General features: G+C 49.3%; 1 protein-coding gene across 3 annotated transcripts in view; it reads left to right on the top strand.

Annotated features, from left to right (window-relative positions):
* ZNF276 (zinc finger protein 276) overlaps positions 1-24,474 on the top strand; it is a 921,405-nt gene that overhangs the window by 602,342 nt on the left and 294,589 nt on the right. For all 3 annotated transcript variants that reach the window (XM_069635568.1, XM_069635570.1, XM_069635569.1), the window contains one exon: positions 19,427-19,507. In XM_069635568.1, coding sequence (XP_069491669.1) covers positions 19,427-19,507 — 81 coding nt within the window. The remainder of the gene's footprint in view (positions 1-19,426; positions 19,508-24,474) is intronic.

Genomic DNA, 24,474 nt, shown 5'->3' with positions numbered 1-24,474 from the left:
CTTTCTAGCACCTCCTCAGCCGCAACGGAAGTAATTCAACATGAATAGAATATCAGGACTTATACCTATTTCATCCGCACTTGACTGCATGGAGTATGTACCTAAATATTAAATGCCAATAAAGATACTGTTAAAAAATGTTTTAAAAAGTAACCCAAGAGTAGCAGTTTGGAGGTGGTTGAGAGTCAGTAGGAACAGAAATCAGCCCACTCAGAGAGAAACAGAGAGGAAGCGCCGGGAGGCCGGTAAATGGTAGCAATGGTCAGGGTGGAGGAGGGAGAGATGACTAATTTTCATACTAGGCTCTCAAAGTACGAATAGAGCTGAGTGGGTAGGATGGAAGAAGGAATCCACTCAGGGAAGATTAAGGCAACCCTCTGCCAGCCCAGTGAGGTTGAGGCTTGCAGGTGATCTTAAAGCCCTTTGGCAAGAAAGAGTCAAAGGCAGAAACTGAGCTGGCATTGAACCAAGTCTCGGTGAGTGCGAACAAAAAAAAGGCAGATATCAGCAGCAGTGGTGGCTGGTGAGTTTGAAAGCTGGTGGGGCGTAAATTTCCCAAGGTGAATTTTAGAGCTCGCGCGCACGGCGCACAAGACCACACCACCCAAGGATGGTGCGGGTGGCTCTCCCCCATGAAATTCTTTGAAAAATTGCATCCAAAATGTGCTAATTTACTGTCCAAAAAAACACTGAAATATGACAAAAAGCATTAGGATTTACATACTAACTAATGGTGGTACATTATTCTTACGTGCGCAAGTGTGATGGTGTGTTTTACAGCAGCTTGTATTGTCTAGGTATGTCTGAATGTGGCCTGGCATGCTGTAATGTTATTACGTGTCTACGCTGGTCTACATTGTGCTGCCAGTTGGACATGTTTTCATTGTGGCATGGCATTTTTAATAGCAAAGCATTAATGTTCCTGTACATTGTTGGTGACTTGCATGTATTAGATTGGTGTTACCCTACAAAACAATTGCAAACACTGTGGCTTTATAACCACTTTTTCTCAGAAAGTGTGCTGTATATTGCATTAAAACACATATTTATATCTTTCTCCTAGTGCAGTGTGCGGCATACCCCTGCAGCAGCACGTTTGTGCGTATTGCGCAAGTGTGACAATCTAGGCTGGCCCAGAGTGTGGCGTGACTCGTGATTTGTTGCTGAGTTGGAGGGGGGCCTCAGAATGGCTCGCAGGGGTACCCCAAATTTTGTGTTACGCCACTGGCTGCCACTCACCACATCTGTTTTTCCTGTGCTATGTGTAACACTGATTTGCATTGCCCTGGGATGAGGGCATTCAATCTATGACTTTCCAGATGTTTTTGACTATGACTCACCATTCACCTGGGGCTGATAATAATTGTAATCCAAAATATCTGTTGTTGCAAACGTTGCAGACCCCCGCACATAGAATCTGCCCAACCACTGACAGAGGTATCATCTGACAAATGTTTTAGATGGGCTAGACTGTGCAGCCATTTTGTCACAATCAGGATGGATGAGGCCCAGAGGGTCCCAGTTAAAATCCTTTGCTCAAATAAGTATCATCAAAACATGAGTAAACATAGAAGACTCCAGAGCCAAACCTCCCATTCTATATAATGCTCGCCTCAGCGATCTGTTTTGATGAAAAGAATCCGATTGCCATTTGTCTGGGCGCCAGATATTGAGTTAATCGCTCCACTCAGACCTGGTGCCACCCTGCACGTAGCAAGGGCAAAGAGAGTGGCATAGTTTACCCAGCCCTTCATCTTTCCGAGGTAAATATGTGCGTACCTTTATAGTGGGTAATACTAGCACCTGCTATTAGATCTGTTATTACAGCGCTTAGAAGCAGACGGAACCAGGCATGAAGCTCTAGACCAGTGCACAAATTATTCTGATTACTGTCACTATTATTATTATTTCGGATCAGTTTATAGCTCACAGTCGTATTTTACACAAAATGAATAACAAATGATGCTATTAGGAAGAAACCGCATGCGCTTGTGCAGAAAACATTGTTTTACACTAGTTAAACAATGGACGCAAACCATATTACTCTAATAACCCCCCCCCCCCCCCCGTCCGCCGAGTATTTAACGAGGCATTTGCTCTAGTATTTCACATTCATTTCCGGTTATTTAGCCTGTGTTAAATCCATTTATTAAGGATCTGGCACCGTTTCATGTGTGTGTTTGGTGATTAATATAGTTCAAACGCTTCAATCAGGTTATAACTCTTGCAACCGTCACGCCACGATCTGTGGTGATCACCCACTGGCAGTGGGTGACCACCACAGACCGCAGCAATTGCCAATTCCTAATCTGGAGCACCATCAGTCAAGGTCCGGCGCTCTGACTGTGAGCAGAGCAGCCATGAGCCCAGGCCATCGCCGCTCGGCTGGGCTCCTGTCGTGCTATGTTAGCACTAGAAAGAGAGCCACAGCCGAATGCCGAAGGGCCTAGTAGTAGACATGCGGCACAGACAGTCAACTAGGCCCTGCATTCCCCAGGGCAGTGCTCGGACAGTCCTCCTCAGAGGCTCCGACCTGGAGCACTCCTGGGGAAATGTTGAAGGCCAGGTTGCCGTGTATGACATGGACAACAAACAATTTACTTACTGGCTTTGGCGGGCAAACTTCTTTGGCCTGCTGTAGTGGGCAGATCAGCTACACGAGCCACGACTCAGTCGAGCAAATGATGATCCAAAGGTGGCGCACGCACCCTGCGCCATCACCCCATCACCCCACCCCCACTCAAATGTCATTGTCTGGCAAACAGCCAATGACATTTCTGTATCTATGCTCCAAGAGGCAGAGCATATCATGGAATCTTCGGTACGCTGTTTGCGTATATATTATTACTGGCGGGGACAGCACTCAAACGCCCCGCCAGCCTCCTGGGTTAAATGGGTTTTACGTAAAGTGCGTGGAGCTATGAGCTCCACACACTTTACAATAAGAAAATCAGTGTAAAATGGGACGCGCCCCGCTGTGGCTGCCGGCCCTGATAAGGCAGTCACAGCTGAGCTCCATTTATTTATTTATTGTGGTTTTGTAGCGCGGCACGCTGCAGCGCTGCGCTGCTGCTGGCAAATGTCAATGGCAATTAACACACAAACAAAGAACTTCTGAATCTGAGTAACAGAACAGAAGTGTTGAACTTACTTATATGTCTGTGGGGTGGATTGTGGGGAGGGCGGCGCCCCCCCGCCCTATGAATTTATTTTCGAGTTTCTTTATTGGGGTTTATGTTATAAAACAGTTGCGTCACTGATCCAAACAATCACAGTGGTAGTAATTTGGAATACATCAAAATAGATCTTTTGTGAAGAAACAATTAAACAGAAATAACAAAACAATAACAACATTAACGAGTCTCCATAATGTCAATGATGTAAGCAACAAAAAGGGGGGGGTCTGGCCGCAGGAGAGCACAGGTTGGATACTGTGCCAGTGTTCCGTTTCAGATATTGTGAGTCAACAGGGGGCTGATTGTTCAGGGGGGTTTATCGTCATTGGGGGGGTTAAGTAAGGCCCAGGTGAGTGTTTTCCAGGCAGCAAGTCCCAAGCTCGTGTCTTCGGGGGAAGTGGTAAGACCATTCTCCCAAGCTGAAGTTTCCGCCCCTATCCAGCGCTCAAGTTCGTTGTGCCATGCCTGGTATTGTGGGCCTCTGGGTCGCTTCCAAGCCATGGCAATGGTCCTTTTGACCAGAATGCATACCAGATCCATTAGTCTGACTGAGTGTTTGGACTTGGCCAGTCTGGGGTACGTTCCGAGGAGGCACTCTGACGGAGTCCATTCATATCTGGTCATGCCTGCCTCGCTGCAGAGGAGTTCAACTCTCGCCCAGAGTCTCCGGACCTGGACACATCCCCAGAACATGTGTAATAGATTGGCTTCATCTCTACCACACCATGGGCAGTTATGCTGGGGTAGGTTATATATTTTGGCTATTCTAAGCGGTGTCAAGTATGATCGATATAGCATGTTGAGTTGAATTAATTTAAATCTAGAGTTTCTGGATACCGCATTGGGGAACGCTAATGCTCTATTCCATTCAGCTTCGGACAGTTCGTGGCCCAAATCACTCTCCCACCTGGTTTTGAGGTCCTTGCTGCGGGGGTTAGGCCTGTCAATTAGGTGGCTATATATGCGGGACACAGGCCTCCACCCGTCTCCCAGGCTGTATAGGTGCGTTATGAAGGTGTCGGATTCGGGCTCCTCAGGCCACGTGTCCCATTTAGTTCTAGCCAAATTGCGGATCCTTGCGTACCAAAGGAATTGACCGGCTGGGACGCCATCATCGAGCTGCAAGGAGGAGAAGTCCCGGAAAGTGCCCTCACTGTATAGGTCCCCCCACGTGTATACTCCCAGCCTTTCCCAGTGTCGAATAGAGGCAAGGTCTACTGAGTTCTGGCATAGGTCAGCTAAGAGCGGTGTGTCTGGATTGTAACTGTGCTGTAGGCGGAGAAGACTTTTAACCCTTTGCCATACCTGACGACCCAGGGTAGCTAAGAAGGGTATCCCCCCCACAAGACGTTGAGGGGCCCAAATGAGTTCATTTAATCGGATTGGGGCCGTCGAGTGCTGTAAGAGCAGTGTTTCAGGGGTAACATCATCGGCTAGCCATTTAGCCACAAAGCTTAGTTGAGCAGCCAGATAGTAACGCTCCAGATCAGGGAGCCGGATGCCTCCCTGCTCGTAAGGGAGGGTCAGGGTGGATAATGCAAATTTGTGCCTACTAGTTCCCCACAGGAAGTCTGTAAGTATCTTCCCTAAGAGACGGAAGAAGGGAGCCCTAATGTAATACGAAATGTTTTGGAAGCCATAGAGAAATCTGGGGAGGACGATCATCTTAATGATGGAAGCCCTGCCCATCATGGATAGGGGGAGGCGAGCCCAAAACCCGATTGACTTGCGCAAGGGGGGAAGTGCCGCTACCGTGTTGTTGGCGTGCATGAGTTCAGGCGTGTGGTAAATATTAATGCCTAGATAGCGGAACGTAGTGGGGCACCATCCTATACCCAGTGAGGGGAGGTCATCAACATGTGTGTCCCTGAGGGCGCCCAGCGGAAACAGACAGGACTTGCGTTTGCTAAAGTGTATGCCTGACACCTTGGCAAAGTTGTCAAGGACCTCCAGCATAGTTGGGACATTCAGCTGCGGATCCCTCACGTAGAGGAGGACATCATCCGCGTACAGGGAAATTATATGGTCCACCCCATCAATCCTGATACCAGCATCAAAGAATTGTTTCCTGAAAAAAATGGCAATGGGTTCAAGCCCTATTATGTATAGCATGGGGGAGAGCGGACAGCCCTGCCGTGTGCCCCTTTGTATATCCCATGCCGTGGATATGAGTCGACCAGTCTTCACCCGTGCTCGCGGCTTGGTGTAGAGAATTATGATCCAGCGAATGAATCGTTCTCCGAAGCCAAACTCCCTGAGTACCGCAATCAGCCATTCCCAGAAAATTGAATCGAATGCCTTGATGGCGTCTAAAGAAAGTAATGTGTGGGCTTGCCCAGTGTGAGAGGGATGTGACAATATGTGTTGTAATCTGCGTAGGTTGGCAGTGGTGTTGCGGCCCGGCACAAAGCCACTCTGGTCGGGGTGCACCACTTCTCCGATCACCCTGGACAGCCGCTTGGCCAATATGGTTGTGAGAATTTTAACATCGTAATTGAGCATAGCGAGAGGGCGATAGGAGTCACAGTCATCCGCAGGCTTACCAGGCTTGAGGAGCGGAACCAATAAAGTCTCTCGCATGCTCTCGGGCAGGGTGCCCGACTCGTAGGCTTCTTGGAATACCTCGTGTAGCAGCGTGGACAGTTCCGGCTCATAGGCTTTGTAAAATTCAGCGGGCAGCCCGTCACTGCCCGGTGCCCTGCAGGTGGCCAGTGACTTAATGGCGTCTTTTATGTCCTCTATATCGATGTCAGCATCTAGAGCCTCCCTGTGTGGCAGGGGGAGAAGGGGCAAGCCAATTTCGTCCAGGGTGTTTGAGATGTCCTCGGGGGGTACCTCTTCAGCGTGGGAGTACAGCTGGGTGTAGAACAGCCTAAGGGTGTCGTTAATTCCCTGTTGGGACCTTTGTAGCGTGCCATCGGCATCTCTTAGGGCAGTGGTCGGGAACTTAGGGTGTTCTTTCTTACACAGCCAGGCGAGTAGTCTGCCAGGTTTGTCGGCATGGGCGTGCGTTCTGTTGGTTCTGGTGATATAATCAAATTTGGCCAATCTGTCCCAGGCTTCCTTGCAGGCGGCCCTAGAGCTGGCCAGCTTGACTTCCTGTGGTTGGAGGTCCAGGGTGTTGGATTCTAGCTGTTCTATTTCAGCTTCTAGTGATTCGAGTTCAGTTCTTAGGCGTTTCCTCATGCCTCCGGCCTTTGCTATGACCTCTCCCCTTACAACCACTTTGAGAGCATCCCAGACCGTGCTTAGGTGGGCTACACTGCCTTTATTCTCATTGATGTAGTTCTCTATGGTTTCTCTAAGGCTTTCCCTGAACTCGGGGTCTTTAAGTGCCTCAGTGGGCATCCTCCATGTGGGTATGGGGGATCTGGGTCCAGTGATGTTCCATTCAATTACAAGGGGAGAGTGGTCAGAGATGGTGCGGCCCAGGTAGTTGGAAGAGTCGATCTGGGGGAAGCTCTCTCTGCCAATGAAGAGGTAGTCGATTCTGGTGTAAAGATTATGTGGTGAGGAGTGGAAGGAATAGCCACGATCCTTGGGGTGCTGTTCCCGCCAGATGTCGACCAGGTCTAGGCGGTTCAGCATGGTGTTCAGGGCGGTGGTGGCAGTTGATGGGCCAGCCAAGGGGGGGGTCGACCTGTCGAGTGCAGGGTCACTGATGCAGTTAAAGTCGCCTCCCCAGATAAGGAATGCATCTCTATAGGGCGCAATCTTTGTGCTTAACTTGGTGAGGTGCGCAGGGATGTTGTTGTTGGGGAGGTATGAGTTGACTATGCAGATCTCTGTTTGTTCAATGTGGCCCAGAATTATGACATACCTTCCATCGGGATCCTGTTCGATTTTGGTGAGCTGGAAGGGGATGTGAGGGCTGATCCAGGTGAACACCCCTCTGGCGAATTTGGAGTATGTGGACCCAAACCCTTGTCCACCCCAGTATGATTGGAGTGCTGCCATGGCTTCCTTGGTTAGATGTGTTTCTTGTAATAGGACCAACCCTATCTTCTTTCTGTGTAGATAGGATTTTATTCTGTTCCGGCGTAAGTAGGTACCTAAGCCCCTCACATTCCAGGTGGCGATTTTAAGGCGTGTGGGCATGATGATGGCAATGTGGCCAGGGCGCTGGCTCCACCCTCCTTGAGCCAGCTCTGTGTGCCGAGTGGTCGCCCCCAGGGTCTATGCTCTGCTTTCTTCCTGTTGGCCTTGATTGTTGCGTTGACGTGTTAATCGGAGACTTATAAACGAATTTAACTTCCACTCGAACAGGTGGATTGAACAAAAAAGTTAACTGTGTGTTGCTCCCAGCAGCTGTTCTGGGAGGACAACGCTCGGGGGCATCCGCTACCCATCGGCCTGTCCAGGTCATGTGGTGCGGTTGTGGTGTTGGCCTTGGGCCAGCCATGCTTGGGGTGGGGTGGGTTGCGCCGATGTCTGTGGGGTGGTCCGCGGAACTCCCGTCCTTGAGAGAACTAATCAATCATTGTTGTTTCGGATCTGTTTGGGTTTAGCCGTTGGGTGTCGAAACGTGGTCCTCTCCCTCGGCCAGGTTATTATGTTCCATCCACATAGTGGCTGCCGCCGGGGTCTCCATGTAGACGGCTTTACCTTTGTGTAGAATCTTGAGGCGCGAGGGGTACAGTAGCATGTATTTAAGGTCGAACTTCCGCAGTTGGGCTTTGATAGGTATGAACGAGTTCCTGGCTCGCTGGACTTGCGGGGTATAATCGGGATAGATTACAATCTTGGAGCCATCGCGTCTGATGTCACCTCCATCCCTCGAGAATTTGAGGATTGTTTCCCTGTCACGAAAGTTCAAGACCTTGGCAATCATTGGGCGAGGGTGTGATCCCGGAGGGGGCCGCTTTTGTAGGGCGCGGTGGGCTCTCTCGATGGAGAAGCCCTGTGTGAGTTTGCCAGCTCCGACTTCCTGCATTAGTAGGGACTCGATAAATTCTGTGGGGTCAGCGCCTTCCATCCCCTCCGGAACGCCCAGGACTCTGATGTTATTGCGGCGGGCTCTACCCTCTGCTTCTTCGGATCTCGCTTCAAGATGAGCCACTTGCCTCTCAAGTGTGATGACTTTCTGCTTTAAGTCCTTGGCAGTGTCCGTGGTGTCCCGGAGGTTTATTTCCACTTTGTTTATTCTTTCTGCCATGTTGCGGGCGTCTTGGCGGATTAGCTGCATGTCCACCTTGAGTTCGTCTATCCTGGTCTCCATGCACGTTTGGAGTGCTGCGATAGCTTGGAGCACTTGGGCGTTGCTGGGGTCGGTAGCAGTTGTTGGGGTTTCAGTCTGCGTGGGGATCTCATGTTGGTTGGGCTGTTTGGGTTTAGCCCCTGAGAATGAGTCCATGATTGTGGCACCCCTGTTCTTGTTGCGCGAAGTAGACATTTGTCCCACCTGGTAGTGTGGTAACAGGGATGAGCCCTCCGTCGGCCCCACAGGACGGCGTATTTCAGTGAAGAGCAGCGGTGTTCCTTGGCGACACGATGCAGGGTGTTCCCCCGGCAGTGCGACAGGGCACTCAGCGATTTCCCGACACTCCGGGCCGTGGCCTCGCTGGGCCCCGTCGTCTATGGTACAGGCGAGTTCCGGCTCCCAAGCGCTAGGATAGGGTCTGCAGGCTTACCGGTGCGTTGGTGGGTAAACTGTTCACTCCTCAGTCCTCGGGCCGTCCGTTCGGGGGGAGAGGAGGAGGGCCCCTGTTTAGGTCTCCGCCGCTCCTTCGCACAGAGCTCCTCGCGGTCAGCAGATCGCGTCAGTGGGCTATGCACATCTCGTGTCCCCTCCGCAGTGGTCCCGGGGCGATGGATGTGACTCCGTCCGCTCCCCTTGGCAGTGTGGTGGTCTCCTCATGTGCTCGGTGGCATCCAGCGGCAGGACGAGTCCCGAGGAGCAGGGAAAAGCGAGGGTGTCCGGTCTTTCGGACGATGACTTTGCTGGGGACTTTCCGCCACTTGCGTAGGGACAGGGGAGGCGAAGCCCGATGGAACCTCTTCCCTTCGCCTCGCAGCCCGCTCGGTCCGCCCCTCCGTCAGGCCTCGCTGTCGTCCGCCATCTTGTTTCGCTCGGGGGCGTCAGTTCCGAGGTTGCGTTTTCGGGGACGCTGGTTCCGATTCTTCTCGTTCCAGCGCCGAACGGGGTCAGAATCACTTCCCCCACTTGGGTATAAGTTTTGGCACACAATCGGGCCAGGAATAAGGGTCGAATAAAGGATCTAGGCCAGGATCGGGACGGGAGCTCCACACAGTCACGTCTTTACGCCATCAGCGTTGGCCACGCCCCCCCCCCCGCCCTATGAAAGCGGCTGCCACTGATCAGCAGAGTGTTTGTTGGCTGAGCGTGCGTTGAGTGTTGCCAGGTGGAGAGGATCGCTGCCTTTAAAGGTTTTTTGAGGTGGAGTACATGGGCAAGGTACTTTAGTCAGAGGTGGCGGTATAGGGGGAGAGGCAGGAGAAGGAAGGAAGTTGATGAGAGGCAGCAGGATCCGGTCAAAGAGAAGGAGGTTGGCCTGAGGGCCTTGAACCAGGATAGTGCCGGTGAAGTAGACATTAATGCAGCAGGGAGATGAGAAGAATTCCGCCAAGAGGACTTCCCACTTGGTGCCGCCATTAATGGGAGAGGAAGAGAAAGTGGAGTAGAGATGAGATGAGATGAGAAGTCCATAGGTCTGGAGATGAGACAGAGAAACAGATGTCAGTGAAGATTTCTCTGGAGGATGCACTGACATAGATGTCTGCAATTGCGAGGCCAGGGTTTGCACTAAGGATGTCTTTTTGAAAAAAATATTTATTTTTTTGTTGCATTTTTCGGCCAGATTTTGTGAGAGAGGGTGTATAGGTGATAGTGTAGCAGTTGGAGTAGATTGGAGAGATGGAGATTGCCAACTCAGAGCAAGAGCAGATGATGCTGTGTTGCTAGCAACCGCCCCTATGGGGCTCAAACATACTTTAAGTTGCTTTTTTATAACTGCAACCAACTGCGACTGGAGCTTAATAAGAGCAAAACGAAGGCCATGGTTTTCCGACCAAAATTTAGTAGGTCATGCAGGCTGGATGTGGAGCTGGACGTTTGCAAACTTGAACAGGTTCCTTATTATGATTATTTAGGAATCAGATTTCATGAAAATGCCTCATCGCAAGATCAGCTCATTAAAGCAATTATCTCTTGAGAAAAATAGTGGCAGGGGTGCGAATGTTTGCAGCAAATAATGGTTGCAGATCCATGACCCCAGCTTTTGAGATTTACAACCTGCAGGCGCTTCCCTCAGCCATGTTATGGTGCAGAAATGTGGGCCTATTTAAATTGTCACTTGAAGGGATTGTGTCCTCCGACGTATTCCTCATCTTAGATATCTCTTTCCAGCTTTGCTGGCCTCGGAAATTTTTTCTCTCTGGAGGGCGCTGCGCGTCGACGTCCGCCGAGTCGATGTCCCTCGACAGCCGCCGTATCGACGTCATCCTGCCTATAAAGGCCGCGTGCAGCGTCCGTTGCTCAGTTCCATTTTTCCGCACTTACTCAGTGCCTCGGAATATCGTTGCTCAGTTTTGTACATATATTATTCCATTTTCCTCGAGATATTCGATCCATACACGATGGCTTCCTCGTCTGAACCGACGACCCCTCGGTCCAGGCTTTAAAAAATGCCGAGACTGTGGAAAAAAGATGTCGATAACGGACCCTCAAAAGGTCTGTCTGTGGTGTTTGGGAGCTGAACACCATTGTTCGGAGTGTGAGGACTGTATGTCCATGACAGCTAAAGCCCTGAAGGAGCGTAGGGGGAAGCTGGAAAAAGGTAAGACTTCTAAAGCTTCTTCTTCCTCGACGAAGTCGAGACATTCGTCTCCTCGTCACCATTCGCGCTCCAGGTCTCGAAGCGGGTCCCATCATTCTTCGAGATCGAAGCACTCGAAAAGGAGACGCCGAAGATCCCCTTCTTCGTCCTCCTCTTCCTCTGTTTCACCTAAGAGAATCCCTTGCCCCATGAAGCATAGTTCCCGGGCTGAATGGGAGAAATTCCGAAAAAATATGATGAGCGTCTTAGAGAAAGCGGTCTCGACCCCCTCGAAGACTGCCGAGAGCGATGCTCTGGTTGAAAGAACCGAAGGTCCAAAACCGCTGCGAGTCGCAGCACCCGGCGAAGGAAGCTTCTCGAGCGCGTCACGACCCCTCGAGTAAAGCAAAGACCTCGAATCCTTCTTCGAAGGTTCTGTTGACGCCGAGGTCGGTGTCTTCGACGCCGTTGTCGAAGGAACCTTCGACACACGGGTCTGTCGACTCAACGCCATCCTCGACACCGGCGTCGACGCCAAGGAAAGTCACGGTTGCAGCGCACCCAGTGGCTATTCCCAGGTCTTCGATGTCGTCGAGATTGTCGATATCCTCGAGCAGAATTCCGATTCTATCGAAGACCTCGAGGCCTCCGCCTTTGTTTTCGACACCACTTTCGAAGCCTTTGACGTCGGTGTCGATGACATCGACGTTTTCGAGGCCGATTAAGACAAGTTTGGCACCCTCTGCCTTAGAGATGGGTTTCACACCATTTGTGAGCTCAGACCAATTAAGAACAATGTCTTCAATTATGGAAGAGGGAGAACTGTCTGATCAAGAAGAGCCATTTGAGTTGCAGGGATCTGCAACCCCAGTTCAAGAGGAGTTATCCTCAGAGGAACGCAGATTAAAGGAACTCCATGATTCCTTACATGAGGCAAGTGGTTTAGACAGAGTTGGAGTTCGCTAGGCCAGACCCGGGGGAGCATGCTGAAACCCCTTATAGAGCCTTAATGACCAGGATTACAGAATTTATGGGGTGGTCAACACCTTCACCGGCTTTCCAACAGGATGACCTCACGGATATTCTTGATAAAGGTCCACAGGAGGATCCTGTAGTACCTTTTCATAAAGCTCTTCAAAGAAAAATAATGACGAACTGGGAAACCCCAGATGTCGTCCCGGCAGTAAATAAAAAACTGTCTGCTAAATACAGGGTATCTTCTGCAGACCCGGAGTTTTTGTCCAAACACCCATCCCCAGAAAGTCTGGTGGTACAGGCAGCATCTTCTATTGACATCAAGACTGCTTACCCTACCGTCCCACAGGACAGGGACGATAAGAAATACGATGCTATGGCTAAGAAAGTCTTTTCGGCATGTAGCATGGCGTTAAAATCTATTAATGCTACTTGCACCCTTGCTAGATTTAGCCATACACTTTGGGAGTGTGCTTCTACAGCGGCTGACTGCATCCCGGAGGGAGAAGAAAGGGAGGCGTTCCTAAATATCATAAGGGACGGTAAAGACGCTATGTGCGAAGCCCTCCAGACGGGCATTGACTCGCCTGACAGTATCAGCAGAGCAATGGCGGCAAGTACAACAACCAGGAGATTTGCTTGGTTGAGAAAGTCTGGTTTTGCCCCAGATGTGCAAGCCAGGCTCTTGAATATGCCATTTGATGGCTCTTCTTTGTTTGGGAAAAAGGCGATGACAGTTTAGAAAAACTGCAAACATCAAAGGCAGCAGCAAAATCCCTAGGCGCCGCGATCCGTCAGACACCTTTTCGTCCCACAGGAACCTCTGCGAGAGGCAAGTCTTTTCGCTTCTACTCCACATTCGGAAGAGGTAGAGGACGACCGGCTCAAAGGGGACAAAGAAGAACTACCTGAGGTGGACGGGGTAGATATTCAAAAGCCGGAGGAATAGCATGTGCCTCTTTACCATCGGCATCTGCATCAGCTGCCCCAAAACCACTCTGAGGACTTCCCTCACAAGACACCTGTAGGAGGCAGGTTAACTCAACATCTGGCGGAATGGCAGGCTATCACGTCAGATGCTTGGGCATTGGAGACAGTTGCACAAGGTTACTGCCTGCCTCTCCTACGCATACCTCAGAGTCATCCACCGGGGATCAGCTCTCAAAAAGCTCCAGATCCGCTCCTCTTGCAGGAAACTTTAGACCTGCTAGAGAAAGGTGCCATAGAACCGGTACCTGTAGCGGAGAGGAACAAGGGCTGGTACTCCCCTTACTTTCTCATACCAAAGAAAGACGGAGGACTGAGACCCATCCTGGACTTGCGGGAATTGAACAAATTCCTCAGGAAAGACAAATTCAAGATGGTAACTCTCTCTCAGATCCTTCAGGCCCTTCAGTTCCAGGACTGGTTGGTATCTCTGGACCTTCGGGACGCTTATTTCTATGTGCCAATCCATCTCAAACACAGGAAATACCTGAGGTTCGCAATTGGCAACTCTCATTATCAATTTCGAGTTCTGCCATTTGGGCTGACCTCCGCCCCGAGGGTCTTCACCAAGTTAATGTCGGTAGTGGCTACAAGTCTAAGGAGGGAAGGGATTCACGTCTACCCCTACCTGGACGATTGGTTGATCAGAGCTGTATCTTCGGAACTAGCTCAGATCCAGCTAGTTTATGTTTGCCACTCCCTTCACAGACTTGGCTTCTCCCTCAATTTAAAGAAGTCACAAATGATACCATCGCAGAGACTCCAGTTCATCGGAGCGATCCTGGACACTTCCCTGGGAAAAGCCTCGCCACCAGAGGTGAGGGCTCAAGATATTCTACAGATGGTCACCAAGTTTCAAAATGCCCAACGTGTCCCAGCCTTCGACTTTTTGAGGTTGCTAGGCCTCATGGCATCCTGCATTTTCCTAGTGCCAGAGGCTCGCCTGAGAATGAGATCTCTCCAGTGGGAACTGAGAACTCAGTGGTCACAATTCTCAGGGAGAATGACCGATCTTCTTCATGTTCCCGACAGGGAGGCTCGAGACGTTCATTGGTGGGCCTGTCAGGAGACCATCTTGAAAGGAGAACTGTTTTGGCAACCATGGCCGGAGATAACAGTAGTCACAGACGCCCCACTCACGGGGTGGGGAGCCCATGCCAACGACTTGACCATCAGCGGTCGTTGGTCTCCATCGTAGTCCAGACTACACATCAACCTGTTAGAGCTGAGGGCCATCAGACTTGCGCTGAAGGCTTTTCTGCCATCTTTACAAGGAAAGAATGTCCTGATAATGACGGACAACACAGTGGCCATGCATTACCTCAACAAAAGAGGAGGCGTAGGATCACTACCACTGTGCAGAGAGGCGATGCAGCTCTGGTTTTGGGCAATCCAAGAAGGAATCTCTCTATCGGCAGTTCACCTAGCCGGAGAGAAGAACTTGACAGCGGACGCTCTGAGCAGGCAGAGCACAGTCTCCCACGAGTGGGAACTAGCTCAGGAAGTCCTTCAAGAGATCTTCGCCCTTTGGGGAACCCGTCAGGTGGATCTGTTCGCCACCAGTGTCAACAGGAAGTGCGATCTGTTATGCTCAAGGGAATTTCCCCCGAGAGGAGCTCTGGGAGACGCGTTCATAGTGGACTGGGAGTTTCCACTCCTGTACGCATTTCCACCAGTCCCTGTCATTGCTCAAGTGATCAGGAGGTTGAGAAGATTCTGGAAAACCATGATCGTAATTGCCCCGGATTGGGCCAGGAGAACGTGGTACCCGGACCTTCTAGACTTGTCCATCTGCCCTCCAATTCGACTTCCACTCAGAGAGAAGCTCTCTCACAGAAGGGAGGTCAGGTTCTCCATCCAGACATCAAAACCCTCAACCTTCACGCTTGGCTTCTGAAAGGCTGAGGTACAAGGATTGGGACCTCCCTGTTGACGTTATGGAGGTGTTGCTTTCGGCAAGAAGGCCAGCAACAAAATCTTTATACCGCTGCCGTTGGAACAGATTTTGCAGCTGGTGTAGGGAAAAGAATATCGATCCCTTTTCATGTGGTACGCCAAAGGTTTTGTCCTTCCTACTTTATTTAGCGAATTCAGGCCTTCAAGTTGGCACCATCAAGGGTTATCTCGCAGCGCTATCCATCTTTAAGCGCACTGCGGAAGAACCATCCTATTTCAAGTTACCCTTGGTAATACAGTTTCTAAAGGGGTTAACTAACGTTTATCCCCCAAGACCATTCCAGGTTCCCCTATGGGATTTAAATTTAGTCCTAACTTTCCTGATGGGCACACCTTTCGAACCACTCCACTCTTGTTCGTTAAGGTTTCTTACCCTTAAAACTGTTTTATTAGTAACACTTACATCTGCTAGAAGGGTGAGCGAGTTACAAGCTCTTTCTTGTAAAACCCCTCATACAATCTTTCACAAAGACAAAGTTGTTCTGCAAGTGAAGCCTAATTTCCTCCCAAAGGTGGTTTCTGAATTTCATATCACACAGAAGATTACCCTTCCATCTTTCTATCCTCCTCCCCATCCGGGGAAAGAGGAAGAGTGGTTACACAGGCTGGACCCAAGAAGGGCTTTAAGTTTTTACATTAGTAGACTGGCTAGGATAAGACAAGCAGACCAGCTGTTTGTAGGCTATGCAGGTCACAAGCTGGGGCTACCGATAACTAAGCAGACCATTTCCAGATGGATTATTTTAGCCATTTTGGAATGTTATAAACTGGCAGGAAAAGAGCCCCCTCAAAATCTTAGGGCTCATTCGATCAGAGGTATCGCAGCCTCATCGGCCCTCAAAAGAGGAGTGCCGGTTCGAGACATATGTGCGGCTTCCACATGGTCGTCCGTCCATACCTTTACACGGTTTTACAACTTGGATTTCTCCTCCAGTCAGGAAACTAGGTTTGGAAGGGCAGTATTGCACTCTATTCATCAATAAGAGGGAAGCATGAAGTCAGTACTCCCACCTCCAATAACAGAATACTGCTATGGGAGCCTATCTAAGATAAGGAATACGTCGGAGGACACAATCCCTTCGAAGAACAAGTTACTTCTTACCTTGTAACGTTCTTTCGATGGGATGTTCCTCCGACGTATTCCTTATCGACCCTCCCATCCATCCCCGCAGTACTACTTCCCTTGTTGTTGCAGCTTACGCTTCTTCAGGGTGATTAGTCTAGTCCAGAAAGAATTATTGTGGGCTACAAAACGGAACTGAGCAACGGATGCTGCGCACAGCCTTTATAGGCAGGATGACGTCGATATGGCGGCTGTCGAGGGACATCGACTCGGCGGACGTCGACGCGCAGCGCCCTCTAGAGAGAAAAAAGTTCTGAGGCCAGCAAAGCTGGAAAGAGATATCTAAGATAAGGAATACGTCGGAGGAACATCCCATCGAAAGAACGTTACAAGGTAAGAAGTAACTTGTTCTTCTTTGGCGACTGTTAAGAACACGTTTTTGAAGTCATTGCTGAGGCTTCCAAATAGTTCTCACTCCATGTGGAGTGAGGCATTTGGTGGCTTTCGCCTCTTTAGACCTATATTGTATTTGCTAAGAAGTTGGAGGACCCCTGTTTGGGGGAAGTATAGGGATGCCTTGTCTTATGTTCTTGCCCCTGAGGGGGGGCACTCTCTCTTATGGTTAGTTCATGTAAAAATTTACTATTTGCTCTAAATTTGCACAACTTATGGTTTGATCCGCTCTCCATGGGTAGAAGATGCAAAATGGAGACATCTAATACAGCTATGGAATTGTCTGAGAAGGTTGGAGAACTCTTGTAGTTTGCGGAGTACAGGCTGGATGTACTTGCAGATTTAACAAGTAACCACCCAGGCTCGATTCCTATCTTGATATAATAACACAGTAACTTGCTTGCTCGCTTTATCTGGAATTCCGCATGGGTACACTGAAAGTGCAGAGTTTTACAAGCAGCTGACGTGATTCAAACACTGTTATTTGTCCAACTTTCAACTCTTGTGATGAAAGAACCATACACTTTTTGATATTTTGAAATGGTTATAAAGATCTGAGAGCTAAATATCTGTTACCTATGTTAAAAGCTGCTAATATTCACCACACATATGAGGCAATGGCCCACTGTAGGGCAACAAATGATCTTACTGTGGTTTACATTGCAGCCAAATGTATCCATAGCGCTTGGTGGGCGAGGAACGACGGACTATTTAGATATTTAATCATGTAACAACCTTTGTGTATGAAGTTTTTACTCTTTCTAGAGCAATTATGAGATCTTGGTGGGATTTTACATTGCTTTGTGATTATTACGGCTGTATTTATGTATATCTGTCTTGCAGATTATTTAGATCTATTTGTCAGGATTTTATGCTTACTTTGATGATTGAATTTTCTATTTTTTAATTCTATATTTATTCCAGTTTTAATTGATTTTTTTTATAGTGATGGATTTGTTCTATTTTTACTGGAAGTATTTTAATTGTGTCTTGATATGCTGACTGATGTCGACTAAAGCTTTTCTGTACCAAAATTAAGCAGCAAAGACCACTACTGCAAGGCAAATTGCATCTTGCATTTCTAAAGCTTATGAAATCAGAGGCATTTAGGGTCCTCAGCAACTTTACTTTCATTCCACCCAAATGAAGCTAGCATTGGTGGCCTTTCAAAGACATCCCAAAGACATCCTATTGATTTCAGACACCAATTGGGCAGCTACAATTGCATCTATAAGCATTAGTCCTGGGATTCTTCCTCCATTAAAGATGCTGCTTTTAGCAATGAGGTCCTTCACAACCTTTTTGCCCTCATGGCATATGCTGCTGTCCTCCACGGAACAGTTTGGTCTTTGCAATCAGGTTTGCTACCAGTTGGAAAATGAGAACAGGTTGACCGAATAAAGAGAAATTACCTTCCTGGTGAGTGTGTTATTCTTAACTCTTGCTGTCCCTCCTTCACAACACCTTTACAGCCATCTCATCACAGTTTGTTTGTTTGTTTGTTTGTTTGTTTTATTCACTTATAATGCGCACCAGACCCGCAGGTATCCGGGCGCAGCAGTACAGAAAATGCGAAGCTTAAGTTGCAGGGTGGGGTCATGGGATATATACACTGTACAAATACAAAATACAAAATATAGACTGCAAAATATCACAGTATATGCTGTGCTAGAGCCTTGCATGTCAGAACAAAACATGTAGGAACTGGTTGTTGGCAATGGGTTGGGGCGGGCCTGGTTACATGGAGGGACGCTGAAAATAGCAACTGCGCCCCAAATATGTAATGCAACAGCATCATTATCTTTTGGAGCATCATTTTTATGCTGCCTAGAGTGTATTCATTCACCAACCGGTCAAATTTCATAACTATTCATTGCAGGCGAGGCTCCTGCCACCTTAATATAGATCTTTGTAACAGAAATAAACAGATTATGCCCTTCACTTGTCTTCCGAAAACTCTTAGAACCTACCTGTGAAAAACATTTTATTCTTGAGTAAATGGATGTAAATCTTTGTTCAGGCAGAAAAATCTGTTTTTTTATATTCAAAGCTCTTTTAAATCGGTCTTCCAATCAATAGGTCATCTTTATTTAAGAAAAGGGAGTAAAAAGATAATACAAAGAATGTACAAATTGCACATAAAGGACTTCAATTTATACTTGTGAAAAGAAGACATACATTCAGAGACGGATCCTGGAGGGTATCTTGCATTGAGATCCCAACTAACCTGAGACAATGTAACAGTCTCATAATGATTTGTGTTGTAACCTTATTTGTGCAGCTTAAGCCTACAAGTATAGGCCACAAGAATGCACGAATGAATAATAAATATTCTTCCCTTGGATTTGTGGTTTCCGCTTTAGAATGGGTGGGGCGTTATGTGGTGGTTATTTGACTGTTCATGTTTCACAGGTTGTCATTCTTTATGCCTTTTATTCTTTTTTTCCCATTTTAACACCTTCAAATGTATTTAATTTCTTACATTATTTTCTTTTGCAGAGCGGTCCCAAGGATATCGAAGGTTCTGGAAATGGTTATGAGGCTTATTGTAAACACCAGTTTCCCTCCCCTCACGTTACTCAAAATTAGGACTTGTAATTATTTTTAAGACTTGGTACTGCATGTCTCTAGACTTCCGAATCCAAAACGTTAAGAGGTGTGCTATCATTTGGTGGTGGGTGGAGCGGGTATGGCTTTTGAAGACTGACCTACTTCATGGTTTTCTCTGAAGTAGTCTGGATTAGATTGTGGTGTTGGTTGCATATCGGGTCAAAGGTTAGCCTTCCCTACTGATTCATGTGGTCCATCACACATTTTGAATCCATCAAGCATGGGGTGGGGGGAGTCTAATAAAATTCCCAAGTGAAAAAGTTTCTTCAAACATTTATTTTGAGAGTGGATGAAGGTGAGGTTATGTCTGATTAGGAATAGATTGAGGTTAAGGAGAAAGTAGTCCGCAAAACCGTAATGTTTGATGATAGTCATTGACTGCCTTTTTTGACATGTCACCTTGATTTTTCTCAAACCTTATGTTTTCACAGAGAGGATTCCAGTGAAGATGAAGAGGGTGAGAAAAGTAATGCACCCCTGGATGAATTATTCAGCCCCTGTTCAGATAAGCAGTATGCACCATCTTTTATCTTTTTTCGGTCTGCCAGCATTTTTAGTTAATTCAGTTTGTGAGTTTTATGTTGCAGGTATTTGCATAGTGAACATGCGATTTTAGTATGTCCTCATAGCACTGTGGTAACTAGAATGTTTTTTTCCACTTGAATCAGTGGGTGATTTGGAGAGTTATTGGAATTGGAGCAATTAGTTGTATTTTAATAACCACTTTACAAGAATAGGTTTACAGGGTCAAACACTGAGAAATTTCCGGATCAAGGATGGTGATCTAAACATTTGCATCGAAAGCAGAATTATTTTTCAGAACTTTTTGTATGACTTGTACTGTGTGCAATTCTCAATAAACATTAGTTAACTGTGCTTGCTTACGCCGATTCCAATATAGCGGCGGGTGGAAGAGGATGTGAGTGAGCATGTCCCTGTCCCCACCAGGCTGCAAATGTAGCTGGTAGTAAAGCAACGTGGCATCAGGCAGTAATTGCCACTGCAGCATAAGAAACTGGACCCCCAGAGAAGGGGAACCGGGAACCCCAGCAAAATGCGCACCACCAGCTGTAACCCGACACAAGGAGAAACACACCAAGCTCCAGCCCGTAGGCGTGTAACACAGTGAGAAGGCGAGAATGGCAAGGAGAGTGGCCATGATAACAGCCTTCACCCCCTGGCGTGCTGTGAAAAGAGCAGCGTGTTACTGATCAAGCACAGTGGTGCCGGCGAAGGACGCCGGCCGGGGACTGCTTAGCAATAATGTGAGCAGCGGCGAGGAGCGCCAATAGGTGCAATTGGATTGCAGGTCAAGCACCGGGCTCGGGCGGAGGATTGGACGGGAGGAGCAAGTTGGGTGTGACCTGGTTGGCCGCAGCAGTGAAATGGAATATTACGACTGGGAGGCTTCCCCTAGCCTGGTGGAGCGGGATTGCAATGTTGTATTCAGTGAGGGATAAATGAGGGATAGCCCATCGATGGGAAAGTAAGATGGGACTTAGCGCCTGCTGGTAAAAAGCGGTCCTAGACAACCTGGGATCACGTGATAATGAATCACAACCTAGCTGCACCATATCAACAGGATCTAGGAACCACCCAGGGATGTGCATACAGAGTTCACAACAGCAAAGGATGGGAGATTAAAGAGACTCACTCCCTGTCACTATGTCCAAGAACAAGGGGAAGGAGGCATCGGTGGGCCGCAAACCCCCCAAGACGCGCCAAGAAACCAGCATTAAAAGCCTGTGGGAAGTGGGAACACCCTAGGCAGCGGGTGGAGGAGAAAGGCAGGGCATGTTGCAACAGGGAAGCAGAGAGGAGGGGGCTTTGCAAATGAGGAAAGAAGATCTGCAGAGTGTGGTTTGAGGAATTTTAAGAACAATTCATGGCATCTTTACAGTCCCAGTCCGAGGTTTTGAAGGCAGAAATGAAACAGTCGATGCAGGACTTGAAAACTGATGTGGCGAAACTCAAAGAAAGGACGAATATGATGGAAAGAGCACACCAGGGCTTGGAGGAAGACACTCAGGAGAGCAATGAAGCTCTTGAACGTCTCTCTTGTCTGTCATACAATTTGGAAATTCGTTGTGAGGACTTGGAAAACCGTTCTTGGAGATCGAACATTAGGATTAAGAATTTATCAGAATCAATTGTAGATAAAGACCTGAGGAACACAGTGCAACAGCTGTTCGCTGATATCCTGACAAGTATCATGGAGGAACCAGTGCAGATAGATCGCATTCATCGGGTGGGCCCGCAGAGGTCAGAACCAGGTTCCCGCCCAAGGGATGTACTGGCAGCAATGGCGTCTGCCAGAAAGAGCAGATTCTAAGATTCGCACGGTCAGCAGGTCTAACGAATGTGAATGGAATCGAAGTGCAGCTATACCAAGATGTAGCTCAATCTACACTACAGAAAAGGAGGGCAATGGGCCCAGTGAGATTCCTGGCACAGAAACAAATTAGGTACCAATGGACCTTTCCCTTCGGCCTTCTGTTCTCGTGGGAAGGCCGCCAACATAGGATCACGGATGCGCGAGCCGCGCATGAAGACCTAGAAAAGACTCGCTCCTGGCGGCCGTGAGGAATATCCTGATAACACCTGTTCCCCAGCACTCATTTTAGGAAGGAAACGAAACGTTTCGGCAGCGGAGAGCCTTGTGCACCGGCAGCTCCAGCCCCGACGAAAATCGGAGCCTGGAAGCCACGCTTGGGCTAAACAGGTGCCGAAGCATTGAGAGTCCGGTGGCCACAGACGGCCAGAAGCAGCACGACTGCTCTCCCCCTCACCCCACCCCGGGCACAGTGAGCCGCACAGCCATTTAGAACGGAGGGGGCTGTGCTCCTTGAACTGGGGGCATACCCGCTTCGCGGCGAGGCGGAGGAGGACCAAGTGAGGAGTAGTGCGCCTCGGGGGAGCTCCCAGCGCCATCTTGCCTGCGCCGAGGCGTGAAATACAGCAGAGACCCGAGCATCAGAGGGGGCTAGTGGGGTTCACTGCTCCTCCCAACACACCGAACTGGAGGAGGGGGTGAGGCTCACCACGCCGCTACCATCCTTCCCCAACACTGAGAGAGCCCCCATCCTGAACAGCGTTGCTGGGGACGATTTTGCCTACAGGAGCACCGTCACCCGCAGCAGATGCACTGTGCGCCCATACCCCAGTAATCCCGAACTCAGGCTTCCATCTGCCTGAAGTGAGAAGCTGCACATTCTCCCCCACCAGCGGACACCGCGCGGTTCTGCTAACACGCCGGCGGCAAGCACTGTCACTGCACGAATCCAAGGGCAAACTGAATCAAGGAGCCTGACACCACGTGGAAATCACAAGGTACGTCCAGAGTGGCAAGTCTAAGCGAGAGCACGACGCTGCAGGGGGGGTGCAGAGCAGACCCAAGAAAAGGGCCAACTGGTCACCACTGGCAGCACCTAACTCATAGCCCACCAGTGTGAGCGGCTGTAAGCACAACATTACCCACTGACAGAGCACTGGACACCCAAGAGCCTGGGCCCACATTAACAAGCTGCTAACCCGCCCAGCAAGGAGGATCTATCCAGAGCAGTCCCCTCTCACCCCCAGAGCATAGCTGCGCTGCGACGCCCAGCAGGTGACCCACAAACAGAAGAGTGGGGTCGCTCACAGCTACCAAGCACAGACCTTATAAGGAGCAAACTTGGGACAAGAACCCCTACCCCCCTCTCCACCCTCAACGATCGCGTGGAACGCAAAGCCATACAGAGTCGAACACTCGCGCAACCGTGCCCGCAAAGGCTCACCTTAAAGAATGTCCCCAGCCACAGAGGGACCTGCACGCCTGAGAACCACAATCTACCAGCATCACACCACACACTGAGCCTGGCAACACAATGGTGAAAGACAAAGCAAAAAGACAGACCCTCCAGAGCAAGATAGATCTCTTCACAGTCGGACCCCTCCGGGGCCCACCAACCACAACTCCCAAAAGAGACGGGACGGGAGAGGAAGAACTCAACATCTCACTAACAGACTCATGAATGCAATCAAGGAGTCGCGGTCGTCCCTCGAGGGGCAAATACGGGGCCTAGCTACAGAAGTGCCCTTCCGACGGCAGGACCTCCACAACCTGTCCTCGAAGGTGGGAGAAGCAGAACAGAGGATCTCCAACACGGAAGACACCATGGGACGGATGAGCAAACAACTTGCCACCTTAACCCAGAAAGTAACACAGCTTGAATACAGAGCTGAGGACAGCGAGGGGCGTATGAGGAGGAACAACATTCAGATTCTCGGAATTCCCGAAAAAGAGGAGGGCCCCAGCGTCGAGCTCTTTCTGGAAGACTGGCTGGCAGACGTATTCGCACCCAAAAAATTATCTACGTTTTTCTCCATCGAATGTGCCCATAGAGTTCCACCCAGACGGCCCACACCCGGCGCACAGCCGCGTACAATAATTTGCAAGCTCTTGAACTTCCGAGACAGGGACACAATCCTCCAGATGGCCCGTGCCACTGGCCCCATCACATACAACAGCCATCGGGTCGGCTTCTATGCGGACTATACCAGGGAGGTCCAGAAAGCTTGACAAGCCTTCGACTCAGTCAAGAAGAAACTCCAATCCTTCTTGATAAAATACGCTCTATTCTTCCCAGCACTACTGAAAGTGCAGCATGAAGGCACCACTCATTTGTTCCACTCACCAAAAGAAGCATGGGACTGGTTGGAAACCCAAATCCTGAACACACCGGAGCACCAAAGACATCCAAGAGAATCCCTGAGGCAGACGCCGGGCAAGGCGGGCTCTCGGCCGCCACAGCAAAACTCACGGGGCTACAACCACCCCACACTGTCACAAGACAGCCCGGTCAGAGAAGGGATTGGATGAGGACGGTCGCAAGAACTCTGCTCTCGCACATAGCAGAACTAAGGGGACCATGCACTGGCGGCCGCCAGGGGAAGACGGAAACTCACCAACGGTTGGCGTAAGCTCCCCTCTACATTCAATAATGTTATGGTTTTAAGTTATGTGCCCAGTTGGCGCACAGTTCGGGATACAGGTGCTTCTAGTTGGGGGGCGAAGTATGGGGAGGGGCAATGGGTGGGTGAACCTGGCACAAAGCAGCGAGCCCAGAGAGTAACCCGGAGAGGCATCTTAGCTTTTGACTGTCCAAGGCACATGTTTGATCTCACAGACACACGGTTTACACCTAAAAATGGTTTACTTAGCAGGAACATCAGGTATAGACAGAATCAATGGCCTAATACAGTGAGTAAGCCACCAGGGCACCTCATAATGAACGCTGCAACACCCAACACCCCCACCACGCTTGAACATGGCCACAAGAAATGCTACCACTAGGAATCTTAGGTTTTTGACCTGGAATGTTAACGGGCTAGGTAATGGAATTAAACGGCGACTAGTTGTGCAACTTCTGAATAGGCACATGCCAGACAGCATTCTTAACTGAGACGCACATAGCAGGCACAAACGGCACTTTCTTCA

The sequence above is a fragment of the Ambystoma mexicanum genome, chromosome 1q (assembly GCF_040938575.1).
Source record: "Ambystoma mexicanum isolate Mex_15411 chromosome 1q, UKY_AmexF1_1, whole genome shotgun sequence".
In the NCBI taxonomy this organism is placed as follows: Eukaryota; Metazoa; Chordata; class Amphibia; order Caudata; family Ambystomatidae; genus Ambystoma; species Ambystoma mexicanum.
The sequence above is the reverse complement of the archived record's forward strand: the minus strand, read 5'-3'. Positions and strand labels throughout refer to the sequence as shown.